We start from the raw sequence: 16,096 nt of genomic DNA, 5'->3' as shown, positions 1-16,096 counted from the left end.
ATCATCCTCATCCTCATTGTAAGCTTCATCGCAGTGTCTCCTTACATTTGCACAGCACTTTATGATTCCAAGCACTGTCACATTCACTGGCTCATTGGATTCCCTCTCCCAATGACTCCCTGACATAGATAAGGCAGGTAGCATCCTGCCCTTTCAACCAGTGACAAAACTAAGACCCAGTGAATTGCCCAAGATCAACCAACCAATATGAAAAGCCGGGATTTCTGACTTTGTGCTGCCGTGCTGTAGTCCCACTTAAAGTGATTCTTCTACTGCCTGACAATACTAAAGTCAGCCATCATGAATATATGTCAGCACCTTAGAAACTCTTGTTCAAAAAACATTTAAGTTCATGGAATCTCAGTTTCCTGTCTGTCAAACCAATGGGTAATTTTACAGAAAATTATAGGGAGAATGAACTTAGACAATGTATATGGGAAAATCCACACATTTTGTTTTTCTTTGGTATGAACTCCGGCATTGCTTTAAAATTTGTTCTTACTGGCTTTACCTCCATTTCTTTCTTTCTGCTTGCTGTTTCTTTTATGTTCATGGATGAACTTTTATAGTCTCTCATAGTTTTTGTCCAAACAACAATCTACTAGTCTTCACACACGCTTTTTTCCCAACCTTTTCTTTCAATCAGATTGTTACACTTAACACAGACCCTAGCTTTAGATAATGCTATCATACTCTATTACCTAGGCAGACAGGAAACCAAAGCTGCAGAGACTGGTTTATTCAAATAAAGAACAATTGATAGTAACAACAGATAGAACTGGACTTTACAGAACCATAAAATAGTTTCAGTTTCCAGGATGAGAGAGGAAAGCAACACAGATAAGACCTGTGAAAACGCACGGTCATTCTTGAATTGCTGAATTTGGGTCAGTACCATCCACATTGTACTGTGTTCTCAATATTCAAAGGAAGTGAAAGGCCATATTCCCAACTATAAGTTCTCAGTTACTGGAGTGGCAAAGGTTAGTTTCCAACAATAATTTAATCAAGGGATACTTTTTTTTAATAGGCCGTTGAACAAATTATTAAGCTATCACAATTCACCATTATATTTCACATCTGTGTTTGTCTCATCCTGAAATATGACTCATATATGAACATTAAGCAGTAAATGATTTTAGAGATAAATAGCTTTTCAGAGTGAATTATGAGAATTGTGAAGTATGTTGTCCTTGAGATTAGCACAGATAGTTAGGGAAAAAATAGGGCCACTTTTAACTAACCTTGAATAGCAAATATTTCACTTATTTTTCTTTTTTTAAGCATCACAAATATGTTAATACTCTATTTCATTTATACTGATACCCACAGAATTTCATAAATAAAATATGCTACTGCCTCTCCACTGAGGACTTCACAGTAACACAGTTCTACTGAGTTCACTTGGGCATCTTTTGATTTCTGCTCTTGACTACAGCTGTGATTACAATAGAAGAGAAAATTATATTACTTCAAATAGTAGAACCAAAGTTTTGGTGGGGCTTTTAGGATATGTCTCTGCTTCCCATAGAGATATTTTCTTTTTAAAGACATGCAGGGTCAGGCAGTCTATAAACTTCTTCAGTGATATGCTGACCAATCACTGAGTGGATTTCAAGTACTTATTTTGTAACTTTTCAGGGTACAAAGTACTAGTAAATACTTCATGGAGATAGAAAATCATTTATCACAATTCTGGAGAAATTGTAATGTATTTGTAAACAATAACACTTAATAATTTCAAAAGTTAAAAGTTTAGTCAGATTAGTTGAAATTCTAATTTTTCTTGAAAAACTTTATTTTTTGCTTTAAAGAAACAATGTGGAATTAACCACAAATATGGCCTTTCTTGCATGTATGCTGTAAAACATTACTTAAAAGAATTTCTCAAAAGAAATGGGGTGATATGGTAGATGATACAGGCAGTATCTTATAAAATCTATTCATATTGAGATTTTTTTAACATTATAATTTGTGCAGTGGCAGAAGTCTTTGAGTGCCTTGGCATATTTCTTCAGTCTCAGCACTTTATGGTCACCCTCTTACTACCATATCCAAATGTTCTATTTTTCCACCCAAAAAACAACCAACTGGTCAATAGCACCACCAACAATTCTATCGGAATTGTTTTCCTAGGTTGGTGATTTTGGCCCTTCTAGTTTACAATGCTACCAACAATCCTGATTTAGAAGGAAGAACCATTCAGCAGAAGCTCTTAAGAAATAATGAGTCCCTGGATGAGGGCTTGAGGCTACACAGAGTGAACGTGAGGCGACTGGGTAAGTGCCTTTAATATTTTTATAATATGTGTTTTATGTGACTACTATCCAGGTTTAATTGAAACAACAACAAAAATATTCTTCCTTTGTGTGTTTGCTTATTTAAAGCTATTTTTTTCTGATGATGAAATTCATCCTATTGGTGACATTGTTAACAAATGGGTGACAAGGTTAGCATAAAAGGTAGTACCTTGATACCTGTGAATCCAAGGGAATGAAAGAGGCAGATGAAAGTTTATACCCTATTTTAGGAACCTATTATGAAAATACTAAGAATATGAGCAAAATGCCAAGATAACCTTGAGCAGAATTGGCTTCAACTTTAGGAATAAAGAGTGTGTGTGTGTGTGTGTGTGTGTGTGTGTGCATTTGGGATCTCTAATGAGGTAAATCTTATAAAAGACTATTTCATGTTATAAAACATCCTCTTCTCTTATGTTCTCTGTCTCCATTAAAGATACCACCGTCTTTGCTGGAATAGGCCAGAAATCTGGGAGTTATCCTGGACCTAGATTCGGTTCTCACCTGGATGCCATTCACATCCTAAACTCCAGCCACAGGTGTGGTGCTTCGAGCACCTCCCCAAACGTGCAGTGCTCTTTTCTCTGTCTTTGCCCACACTTCTCTCCTCTCCTTTCACTGCCCACCTGATGATCAACTATATAGTATTAAGGACAGTCCAAAGTCACCTCTTCTATGAAGCCTTTTCTGACATCATCATGTACGAATAGATATCACTGTCTTGGAGACTCCACTTCAAGCTGTCCACAGCTTCATACATTTTCTTTAAACAGGAATTTCCCCTGGCTTGAGAACACATCTTATTTTTCTAACACCCTCACTTCCTACCTCCCCCCAGCAACCAGCATATCCCCCAACCCTTAAATACCTGAATAAATAAACAAATGAGGCTTGATGGGCATATTTTAGAAAAGTAAATGATCAAAATATGGATAACAAAAAATAACATTATCATTCTAATGTTATGATGACAGTTGATTAGGTATATTAGTAGAGCTCAAAAGAAAGGGAAACTTTGACACATTTCCTTATATACACATGCAGGAGCTTGAAGTGGGGGAAGCAGCTATTCCTCAGCCTCTAAGAGCAGGATTATGGCTGAGGCCAGAATCACAATGTAATAAAGAAGCAGGCATCTTTGCTTCTGTGAGAAACCACCCATCTCTAATTTGTCAACATACACAGTTACAGTCAGCCCCCCATTTCCACGGGTTCTGCATTTGTAGATTCAACCAACCTTGGATCAAAAATATTTGGGGCGGGGGGCTTCCCTGGTGGTGCAGTGGTTGAGAGTCCGCCTGCCGATGCAGGGGACACGGGTTCGTGCCCTGGTCCGGGAAGATCCCACATGCTGTGGAGCGGCTGGGCCCGTGAGCCATGGCTGCTGAGCCTGCGCGTCCGGAACCTGTGCTTTGCAACGGGAGAGACCACAACAGTGAGAGGCCTGAGTACCACAAAAAATAAATAAATAAATATTTGGGGGAAAAAATTCAAAAAGTTCCAGAAATCAAAACTTGAAATATACATTATATTTAAAACTATTTACATAGCTTTTACACAGTATTTGTTATTATAAGTACTCTAGTGATGATTTAAAGTATACAGGAGAATGTGCATAGGTTATTGCAAATATTACACCATTTTACACAAGGGACATGAGTTTCCTCGGATTTTGTTATCTTGTGTGTGTGTGTGTGTGTGTGTGTGTGTTGAGGGGGGTGTTTCCTGGAACCAGTCCCTCGAGAATACTGAGGGATGGATGTATAAGGAACTCGTTGAGGTTAAAGAATGCAAATCATCATTATCGTCATCAACAACAGCAGTTTCTGAGCCTCTGTGGGAAAATGCTTGCTTATTTAATAAACAGAGCTTCTTGGGGATGAGCAAAGTCCAAACGCTGCCCTTTCACACATAAGGGTCTCCACAGAGAAGGAGCTTGATGAATGGTAGTTTGTACGTGGCAAAGGAGCCTCATGAGGACCAACCTTATCTCTGTCCTCAGAGGCTGAGGAATTACTTAGACAAGTAATTTATACCACTTAATTTAAATCCTCTACTTTATTGTTCTTCTGCAAGTGGGTCTATGAAGAAAAATTTCCACCAATTGGAAAAAAAACTCAGAATATAAATGGGAAAGTTATTTAAATGTTCAGTTGGTGACTACAATACTGGTTGCCAGTAGTCTTAGTTTAACTTACTATTTTTCAGTACTGAAATACGAGATTTTGTTGTTGCTGTTGATATAGTGCTTTTATTTTGATATTTTTTAAGTGTAAAATCTGAGTGATTTATGTCATAAAACTCGCCTGGAGAGTTTTCAAACAACAGGTGGGATGATTTGAAGATGAAGGCATGTGTGTACAATGTGTGGCCTACAGGTGTCTTCTTGTCATTCCCCCAGCAAACTTCCAGGTGAAATATGCTTTCAGAGCAGCTAGAAAATGTTTCCATAAAATATGCTGGCAACTCAGTGACAACACTATTGAGGCACTGTTTTATAGGCTTTCCCCTTTGAAAAAGATTAAATTACATTTTGAATTTTTCAGGACAGTTTTCATTTTATGTAGTGTGTTTTTTTTTTAATAAACCTTTGTTTTACTAATTTTATCTACTAATGATTTACATTAGAATGATATTATAAGTTTCATGTTTATACTTGCATAAGTGTGTTTTTTTATTTGATAGTTTCGTAACACGTAATTTAAAATATGAAATGTAGTTAACATTTATTTTTCATAACTTCTAAACTTTTACAAATTCTGAACATAAAAACCTAGTAGTTTAGTATTGCATGGAATAAATACCTAATTACCAACATTGTTGTCTTGTTCTCATCTTGCACCTCTAATTTCAAAAAATAGGTTAATATTTCTCGTATTTTCACATAGGTATATGTCATGATGATGAGGACCCCAAAGGCTATAAATGGCCAGCCATCCAACCTTCTGTATACAATGCTCCCTGTCCAGGGAAGCCGGGCTTCTATGCTTCACGGACATGGTAATACTTTCTTTTTTTTTTAATATTTATTTAGTTTATTTATTTATTTGGTTGTGCCTTGTCTTAGTTGCAGCAGGTGGGCTCCTTAGATGCGGCAGGCAGCCTCCTTAGTTGCGGCATGCGAACTCTTAGTTGCAGCATGCATGTGGGATCTAGTTCCCTGATCAGGGATCGAAACTGGGCCTCATGCATTGGGAGTGCGGAGTCTTATCCACTGTGCCACCTGGGAAGTCCCTGACTCTTGCCAGCAAATTCCATGTAACCTACCTTCCCAGGGTTACAGGTGTTGCACCGTAGTTCCCGTGCAGTGTATATTAATTGGAAAGAAGGGCGGGAATCTCTGTTGTGTATGTGAAATCCATGTGAGGTAAAGACAAGACAGGTAGGTTACCAAGAAAAGCCTTTTTTTTCTCTCTCCAAGAAACATGCTAATTTAGGCTTCTCCAAAGAAAGACAGAGCAATTTGGAAACCAGAAGGTGGTTCTAGAGCAAAGCACCTTATGTGTGGATGAACAAACTCACAGCCTCATAACATACATCTGACATTCTGAGTCTTTTTAACTTTTTGGAGTGGTTATTGTTGGAAGGGGAAAGAGACAGTAAGAGAATAAAGACAAGATCCAGGTTAGGGCAGTCTGCTAGTGGAGACTGTTAGGGTGTGGATTTTTCCTAAATATTGAACGGAAACCTCAGACAGGTTGACTGCAGAGGATTCACCGAATAACAAGTCAGATCTAGTTCCTCACCCTCCACTCTCCTTCAGTTAGAGTTTTCTTGCAGGGAAATTCATACACTGAAACTGCCCACATAGAAATACTTTGCCCCCACTGCTTGGTTTGACACGTGGTGGAGAGGAAAGAAAGGGGCTTCAGAGCCCTGCGGACATGGATTTGAATTGTAGCTCTACCTCTTCCTGGCTGTGAGACCTTGGAAAATTCCTTGATTTAGCTCAGTCTATTTCTTCATCTCTAAAATGTGGATTATAATCTGCTTTACAGAGTTAAGTGAAATCAAAAATGAGATTTTATCTGGAAAGTTCTTAAAGCAGTACTTGATCCACGTTACCAACTCTGCTTTTAACCTTAGTAACCTGATGTAGCCTAGGTTACAATAGGCTGTTGCTAGTATTTTCTCTCCCTGATGCATGCACCTGATTTTTTTTCCAATAAGAACTTTTAATATGAGTTTTATGTCAATGTATTATAGTCTTATCTTCAAATGAAACTTACCTAGATATTAAGGGAAATTCTAAAGCTTATTATTAAGCAATTTTGTCAGCTATAGTGTCATGTATGCCAAATATTTACAATAACTTTTTTGTTTGTTTGTTTTATAGTCACCATGACCCTGCCAACACATCTCTAGCTTACTGGGGTCCTCCTGATATCTCCAATTGCTCAAGTAAGTGAGAGATTTGTCTTCATTTCTCAAAGGCAAAATGAGATGACCTCGAGCTTCACGGTTTTCATCCTCTTCAAACATGTTCTTCTGTTCTGTGATACCACTATAATACTAAAAGCTAAGCAAATGATTGCTTCACTCACTTAAGATAGAAAATACCGTTTTGCCTCATTCTGACTTTCTGTTCTATTCATTCTGTAGGAGATTAAAAATAGTCATAAAATTTTGGAGAAGAGAATATATAAATTAAAATTTGTATCAATGTTTTATAGTTCTGTATTTTTTTAAGCAGCAAATATATACTTATTTAGTGATTCTGGGGGTATCTCTCTTAGAACCATTTGTGAATATTGGTCCCGCCAAGTTATTTACCTAAGTTGCTTAAAAGCACAATTTGTGTCTTACTAAAGAGAGAAATTAGTTTCTGAGTATAATGAAATACTGTTGTCCTGTTAAAATTGTGGTAAGGGGTACACACAGGAAAACTGATTTACTACTTTATTATGAAGTGAAATACCATACTGTGTTTTGGATTCTTGGAAATGCTCATAATACACAGGTAAAACTCTATGTTGTTCTTCTGCCATTTTTTAGGTGAAGCAAATGAAGTTGCCAATCAGATTTTAAATTTAACTGGTGATGGGCAGACATTAAACTCAGCCAATATCACCAGCATCGTAGAACAGGTCAAAAGGATTGTAAATAAAGAAGAAAACATTGATATAACGCTTGGCTCAACTTTAATGAATATATTTTCTAATATCTTAACCAGTCCAGACAGAGACTTGCTTGAGTCTTCTTCTGAGTAAGTTTGTTTGTTTGTTTTCTTCTGGAGAGTAAAATTTATTGGATACACATGTTGTTATACAATTTCTCACAGATCTGAATGCTTGGTGCCCAGCTTTCATAATTTAAATCTCTAGAAGATCCATTGATATTTCCCAAGATCATTCACAGAATAAACTTCAAAGTTCTGTTTTTGATTTTGGTTTTTTTTTTTTCCTGAGAAAATAATTTACAAATTGATTGGGATTGTCGATCTGGATAGATAATATAAATAGTCCCAGAAAGACATAATTGGGGGCTTCCCTGGTGGCGCAGTGGTTGAGAGTCCACCTGCCGATGCAGGGGACACGGGTTCGTGCCCCAGTCTGGGAAGATCCCACATGCCGCGGAGCGGCTGGGCCTGTGAGCCATGGCCGCTGAGCCTGCGCGTCCAGAGCCTGTGCTCCGCAACGGGAGAGGCCACAACAGTGAGAGGCCAACGTACCGCAAAAAAAAAAAAAAGACATAATTGGTATTTCATTTTACATCTGAAAAATGTTTACATCTGAAAAATGTTAACTGGTGTTAATCAAAATATAAACTAGTATATATATATAAATTTATGACACTTCTTTTTGCTTGCAAAGGAGACAGCAAACAGTCAGCTCACATGTTTTAGGCATAACTTGGTCGCTGTAGGTCACTATCCTACAGACTATGACACAAAACTGCCACACCTCTGTGACTGTTATACTTCTGAAATGAAAATGCCTAGGACAGGGTGAAATATACCTATTTTTACACAATTCAGTTTGTTTCCAACTATATCAGTTAGCGTGTTAGTATTAAGATATTTAATTTTTTCTGTTTCCTTCCTTTCAACCAAATTTCTTTGACGAAAATTTTGTCTTTGTTAAAATGTATTCCCTAACTTACCTTATGCACATAACAATTACAAACTTTTTTTACAGGGCCTTGCAATTCAAAAAATACTTTTATCATGTTATCTCCTTTGATTCTCACTCAGTTATGAAGTAGGAAGGGTATTTTTCATATGAGGAAAGAAAGGCTAAAACAGATGAAAAACAGAATATTTGTTTAGGATGACTTAATTGTTGCTTTTCCTTAAAGCATGTATTTCTCTTGAGGATGAATTTATCACCACGATTCAGTGTTTTAACTGATGTTATTGTGGTTTGGGGGAATGTTGTGGGTATTCATGTTAAGATGAAAAAGTTTAAGGACAATTTTATTTGGTTTGTATTTTGTCCTGCAGGATATCACATGTGTGCAAGTACCTAAAATGTGTCACTTAACACTGGTATTATTTGTCATTTCTTTAGAGCTTTAAAAACAATTGATGAATTGGCCTTCAAGATTGACCTACATAGCACATCGCATGTGAATATCACAACTCGGAATTTGGCTCTTGGAGTATCATCTGTGTCCCCAGAGACCAATGAAATTTCAAATTTTAGCATTGGTCTTCCAAGCAATAATGAATCACATTTCCAGGTAATAAGCCAGTGGTTTCTTTAATTAATTCGACGAGTTAAAATCTGATCATCTGCTAGTTGCTACTGCAACGACATCTTAGTTCCAGGGGTGGAAGGCTAGTCCGAAGTTTGGTTAACAGCAGTAGTAACCATAAGACATGTGGATGCAGAGAGGAGGTATACTTACAGTTTACCCTCTACAGGAGGTGATAGTGGAACTAAGCATTAAATTATGAGTGAGTGCCACCCTATTGAGAGTGGGGTATGGGGAGCTGTTCAATCAGAAGACATTTATTAAGGACACAAAGGTGGGAAGATGCATGGTATATTCTCTTTGCCAGTGGTTCTCAAACTACATTATAATCACCTGGAGGACTTATCAAAACAGATTGCTGGATCCCATCCCCAGAGCTTCTAATTTAGTAGATCTTGAGTGGATATCCAAAATTTGCACTTTTAACAAGTTCCCAGATATTGCTGGTACTGCTGGTATGAGGATTGTACTTAGAGAACCAATGGTATAGAGGCTAGGAATGGCAAGTGATAAGCAGGCTGAACACGAAATCTGGGGCCAGATTAATGGAGATCCTCCCTGACATGTTCAAGTGACACTTCAGCAAATCATTTTCAAGTTCCTACTGTGTGCTAGACAGTGTTAGCCACGTGGGCAAATGAAATGATTGAAGCATCGCCCTTGACATGGGAGAACACATAAGTGGCATTTAACGCTTCTTAACTGTGGAGATAAACCAAGATAGAATATTTTTTTAAATCTGAATATAAGGAAGAACTTATTTTTCTACTTTGGACCAAAGCCTCTTTTGGGTAATTCTATTTCACATTTTAAGAGTGAAAATGTGGTCAGCCTCCGTCTCATTTCAAGTCCATTTGCAGGAAAACATTCTTTGGACTGATCTGTGGGTTCAGTAAAAATGGTACCCAAGAATGTTCAGAAAACTTCAGCTGCTTCCTCTATGCAAAGATACTCATTCTCAGCAAACAAATTAACTCGTCTTTTTTTTTTTTCTTTTTCCTGGTAGTTATTTTTCTGGTAGTGTGTTTTGAGAAAAGCTCAAAATCCATTAAGTGTAAATCTAATTCTTATAATTGAAAATGGCAACTGATTTATAGATCTCTCAGTTTGTGTTTAGTTAATGTCGGTGCATATCCCGTTTTGCTCCATTTGCAAAATGCGAATGAGATCCAGGCCTTTGTCTGTAAGGGAGTCAGCCTTGAGGGCAGTGACTGTGGCGGAGGTAAAGGGGAGCCCTGGTCCTGGCCAAGTTGATGCTGGCAGTTACTCTCCTGTGGAGTAAAGTTATTACTGCAATTTAAATATGATTACTCAACTGACATACTCTGTGTGTATGACAGATGGATTTTGAGAGTGGACAAATGGATCCACTGGCTTCTGTAATTTTGCCTCCAAACTTGCTTGAGAACCTGAGTGAAGAAGATTCTGTATTAGTTAAAAGAGCACAGTTTACTTTCTTCAATAAAACTGGACTTTTCCAGGTAAGAGTTCATTAAATTATTATTTTTCAATCGTAAATTGAGTTTCATTGCTCAAAAGGAAAGATAAAAGTTCAGATTTCTTGAAAATGTATCAAGAGGTATAGAAAAATTAATCTACTGTATTTTCAAAACTGAAAAATTTTAACATAACTGTTTAAATATTTTATTTTAGATAATTATATGCTTATTAATAGGATGTGTTCATTTAAGGTTTTTAAATAAATCAGATTAAGACTTGCATGATACAATTAGAAATGGAATTTGTGGAGAAGTTATTATTTATTATTTCTTTTGTTAAGTATTTTATGCTCTCCAGCAATTTAGATCTTCAGAGTTAAAGAAATTGTGTGCCAAAGGAAAGTTTTTTTTTTTTTTAATTCAGCAGGAAGCACTGTTTACATAATGAGCAGCATTCTTGGCTTTAATCAGTTTTCCCATTAGTATTTCAAATGACCTTTGGCCTTCCCACATCCCCTGAGTAGGGTGGCATTGTGCTGAGCACATATTATCATTTTTATTGGCATCATTTCCAGATACTAGAAAGTCCCCTGCCAGCAAACACTGGTGACCTCTGGTTGCCTTTGAAAGTACAACCCGTTCTGAGCAGTTTCACCGAGCCCTTTCAATAAAAGTTACCTATTAAACTGAAGATACCTGTGTATATCAAACAGTGTGACTTATGTAAGAGAGAACTGCAAGTTTCAAAGCCAGTAGAAATGTTTTTAAAAGACTTGTGCCATACGTCATGTTTAGAGGAATGGCAAAGGAGGCTACAGGGAAGTAAAAGGAGGACCATGGAATCATTTACAGTCATTAACTCAAAAATTTTAAAATGTTATCAGCAAATGCTTTAAGAACAAGCTATATAAAAATTTTGAGCAGATTAAGAATGTAATTACATGCAATTGCTCTGAAGGATTTAATAGCTACAAACACGTAAAACTGCATTTGTTAAAGTTATCTGAGGCTTATAACAATGTCGCCTTTAAAAATAATGCAAGAGGACTTCCCTGGCGTCCAGTGGTTAAGACTCTGCGCTTCCACTGCAGCGGGCAGAGGTTTCCCTGGTTGGGGAACTAAGATCCTGCATGCTGTACAATGCAGCCAAAATAATAATAATAATAATACGAAAAATGTAGTAGGTGTTAGATGATGTGAATGGGGGAGAGGGGGCCATTGAGAGGAGAGGTGGAGCCCAGCCGGAGGAGTTGGGAGAAGTCTTAGCTTTGTAAGAATCTGTCACAGTTTCATTTTGAGTCTCATCTTCTCACACGATCATTTCTTTCTCCTTTGGCATCTCCCAATCAGCGACATTATTAGGAAACATATGTTTGGTTTTTAAAGTAAATTTATGGCAGAGTGAAAAAAATGTAAGGGTTCTATGGTACTCCCCTCACACAGGGAACAGCATAAGAGTATTTTTAAAGGAAAGGCTGGGTATCTCCAAGCCGTAGCCACTTTATTGAGAGAGACCACACAAATGTAATAAAAAGCTATAGTCTGGATTCTGAGAGCTAGGTTGCATTTAAGGAATCCTGTATTATTTCAAAACAGCTGAGTTATAAGCTGTTGTAGAGAAATTCAGGAGGCTCAACAGGAAACACAAAGGGAAGGAGAAAGTGGTGATGGTCTTGCTGGAGAAACAGTCTACTGGTCCCAGCCATTTTGCAGCACAGATTTGATTTCCTGACATCCTTATCTTTGAAGTGGAAGCTACAGATGCTGGCGAGTGTGCAGCCAGAGATGGTAAAGGTTCTGGTGGGGCTTTAATCCGGTAGAATTACATCTAGGTTTACGCTAGTAAACACTCAGATTGTTGTCATGGACATGAAAGATGAATTGATTTTTATTTTTCACACCATATTTCCTTGGTACTTCTCTAAGGAAAACAACTTCGTTTATTTTTTAGGATAGGGAAATGATCTAATGATTTCGTAGCTTTTTATGAGTGTGTATTATTTGTGGGTTTGCATTGTTTCAGATTTTAAGTGGCTGGCATCAGCCACAACAGTGGAGAATGAAGTTTTATGAACATCGCCTTACAGCATTGGTTCATACTGTTCCCTCAATGTATTTATTATAATAAGGGAAATAGCAGAGCTCTTTCAGGAAAGCTAGCAATTTGATCTTATAAACAGGATGTTCTATAACTGAAGATCTTAAGTGTAAAAAGTGCTGACAGATTGCTTATTTTGGAGCACCAAAATAAAATAAAAGTGTGTACTTCTGACTAATACACATTTTTTTTTCTTTAAAAGGATGTAGGAACCAAGAAAGGCACCTTAGTGAGTTATGTGATGGCATGCAGTATTGGAAACATTACTATCCAGGATCTGAAGGATCCTGTTCGAATTAAAATCAAACATACAAGGACTCAGGTAAGGAAAAGCTACAAATAGCCATGGAACAGAGGCAGACTGTTTGATAGAATTGTGGGGCCTTTTTTAAAATACATGATTAGAAGTAACTAGTACTTTTTTTGCAGGGGGCAGTTTTCCACAAAGGCGAGACCAGCTAGTCAGGTAGTGCCGTAATGTCCTGGTGAACAGTGGCGGCAGGGCAGGGGTGGGATGGGGGGAGTTAGTCTTGTCTAGGATTCAGTCATCTGAAAGAGAGTAAGAGTGAAGGAAAGAGTCACACCTTTTGAGAAACAACGTATAATTACTTCAGCTGACTTAGATGTAGACGCACAGTTGTGTCATTACAGGTTTTGGTTGTCTTTTTAAAGCCAGAGAATACTGAAACTAGGAAAGCAGAAGGGAAATGGGAGAAACAGAAGAGAGTTGACATTTTTTGGGAGCTTAGCAGTTGTCTAAAATCTTGGCAAATGTTGTGCTTTTTTTTTTGCTTCATTACCCTTGCTGTCATCTGTTTATTTGATAAAATTATGTGGGGTTCTTATTGTCTTAAATGGCCCAACCACAGTTTTCCCCTGATTTATAGAGGGTCCCAATCATTATTTGACCATTAGGCAGGCAGGAAGGCAGGCGGGAAGTGAGCTGGCTGATAAGGACTAAGGCTTGGAACTGAAGTCTTCTAAGAATCAGCCCTGCTTTGTCACGAAACCTCTGAGACTTCCCTATTCTACCCTTTGGCCTCCTTTGTTTCAGCTCCTTCATCTATAAAAAAAATTTTATTGTGGTAAAATATACATAACATAAAATTTACTATTTTAACCATTTTTAAGTGTATAGTTCTGTGGAATTAAATACATTCACGTTGTTCTGCAACCATCACTACATCCATCTCCAGAACTTATTCATCTTCCCCAACTGAAACTATGTCCCCATGAAACAACAACTCCCGTCGCCCCTCCCGCAACCCCTGGAAACTGCCATTCTACTGTCTCCATGAATTTGACTACTCTGGTATCTCATATAAGTGGAATCATACAGTATTTGTCCTTTTGTGATGGGCTTATTTCACTTGGTATTTTCAAGTTCCATCCATATGTGTCAGAATTTCCTTCCTTTTTAAGCCTGGGTAATATTCCATTGCATACACTCACACACACACACTCACACACACACACATTTTGTTTACCCATTCATTCATTGATGGGTACTTTGGCTGTTTCCACCTTTTGGCTGTTGTGAGTAATGCTGCTGTGAGCATGGTTGTACAAATATCTGTTTGAGTCCCTGCTTTCAGTTCTTTTGGGCACATACCTAGTCATAAAGGAGAGTTTTGAAGATGAAGTGAAATTTTAGTGTAAAGAGCCTTGCTAAATGCTGAGAATTACACTTTATGATGAGACATAATTAGTAATCTGCAGGTAAATGGTAACCTGATTCCTCTGGAGTTATAGTTGATTTCCATTTGAAGTCTGTGAGAGCAAACCCCTAAACTGCCTGCCGTTCTTTGGTCATATTGCCGTGACTAATTATGACCTATTTCTTTGTGAAAACCTTAGCATTTTTACTCTTTTCCCATGTTCAAATTGTATGATTTTTTATTTATTTGAAACACAATTTCACATGTTTGTTCTTATGTTAATACAGGCTGTGCCTCATCCCATCTGTGCCTTCTGGGATCTGAACAAAAACGGTACGTTTTAAAATATTGGCTGTCTTAATAACAACTGAATTTTCAACATTGTTAGACACCCCCGTTTTCTTTAATTCCATCCCAAATCAGAGTGAGTCACAATGTAAGTTTGAGGGCAACTGAGCTGCAAAATTTAGTTTAGGTAGCTTGGGAAGCGAATTCTAATTTCTGTAACTTTTTCTTCATTGCAAGAAGAAATAGGCAGACTTGACTTTTTTTTTAAACAAACCACCTCTGATTTCAGTTATTTATAAACTATAGCTTACGTTTTTATTGCTACTTCTAGATGAATGTCAATGTACATTTGACCACATTCCTCTAGGACACTTCTGAGAAGAGTATTTGATGTGCACAAGGCCTGCAATTTAAAATCCAGCTTCCAGACCACAGATTATGGGGGGAAATCATATTAGAGGATTGTAACTATAGGATTGGTTATAATGGATACATGTTACTTGAAAGAATTGAACTGCCTCCAGAATGACATTTGACAGTCAAGAGAGAAAGGCAGAATTAAGGGTAATCACTAGGTGTGAAGTGTGGAGATGTCTGTGAAGGGAAGGGAAGTGGCAAAACCGCCCACCTCTGCCCTATAAGGGTCACCTTCCCTTGGGGTTCCCCAGTGGGATTATGGTGGCCCACTCAAACAAGCGCCAGTGTCCCAAACCTCTTTTTTTGATACTCCAGTCTTAGCTGGGAAGTTTTTCTTGTTGTTTGGTTTCTAGGTGCAGTTTTGAGAAGATCCTGATTTACTAGCTACATAGTTAAAAATGATATCACCTTGTAGTCTTAAAATACCCTTCAAATATATGAGTTGTTCATATTCCATAGCATACCGTAAAGGTCAGATAAGATGTGTTAAAGGCATTTATAGTAAGTTGTCTCTGTGCGTGACTGCTTTGTACATAAGAGCATGTTCCAAGGAAGCTGACCTCCTTTGTTCTCGTGTCTTCACAGAGATATAGATTGACCAAGGGGGTAAAAAATTGTGCTGATCTCTAGAGACTTTGTTAGTATATAACATATTTGAAAAGGGATATTCTTTTATGGAAGTTGACTTTAAAATATATTAAATAAATAAATTATATATCAATTCATATATTAATATATTTATGTTAAATATATATTTATATTACATATAATCTATTATATAAATATACTTAAATAAGTAAAATACATGTTGAAATATTAACATGTATTAAAACGTAAAAACTGAACTTTTTGCAGACCTCTGAAGCACTTCAGTAGAACACAGTTGAAAACCACCACCTAACCTCTGACCGCCCACCTAGCACTAACATTCTATGATCCCAGGAATCGAAATTCTTCCGTGTATTAGCAGCTTTCAAGAGAGTATCCATTTTACAGATAAACTGCAAAGCAGAAGGGTCTGAGGCGTATTTCCCCAAGGGAAAAAGCTCATCCATTACAGAGAAGGGACTGACCTGCTGTTATTTTCACACTGTTTGTTGACTTCCTCCTACAGAAGGTTCTGGATTTTGGAACACTTCAGGATGTGTCGCACACAAAGATTCAGACGCCAGCGAGACGGTCTGCCTGTGTAACCACCTG

The 16,096-nt window shown here is 37.5% G+C and overlaps 1 protein-coding gene across 1 annotated transcript in view; it reads left to right on the top strand.

Moving 5' to 3' along the window:
- Positions 1–16,096, top strand: part of ADGRG6 (adhesion G protein-coupled receptor G6) — a 134,380-nt gene that overhangs the window by 89,900 nt on the left and 28,384 nt on the right. Inside the window, exons 10-18 of the mRNA XM_082856103.1 lie at positions 2,137–2,279; positions 5,189–5,300; positions 6,637–6,701; positions 7,296–7,506; positions 8,810–8,981; positions 10,337–10,477; positions 12,736–12,855; positions 14,479–14,524; positions 16,011–16,096. The exon at positions 16,011–16,096 is cut by the window's right edge and continues 21 nt beyond it. Coding sequence (XP_082712229.1) covers positions 2,137–2,279; positions 5,189–5,300; positions 6,637–6,701; positions 7,296–7,506; positions 8,810–8,981; positions 10,337–10,477; positions 12,736–12,855; positions 14,479–14,524; positions 16,011–16,096 — 1,096 coding nt within the window. The remainder of the gene's footprint in view (positions 1–2,136; positions 2,280–5,188; positions 5,301–6,636; positions 6,702–7,295; positions 7,507–8,809; positions 8,982–10,336; positions 10,478–12,735; positions 12,856–14,478; positions 14,525–16,010) is intronic.

The sequence above is a fragment of the Leucopleurus acutus genome (genome assembly GCF_964270905.1).
Source record: "Leucopleurus acutus genome assembly, chromosome: 15".
Lineage (NCBI taxonomy): Eukaryota > Metazoa > Chordata > Mammalia > Artiodactyla > Delphinidae > Leucopleurus > Leucopleurus acutus.
This window is presented reverse-complemented; position numbering and strand designations above follow the sequence as displayed.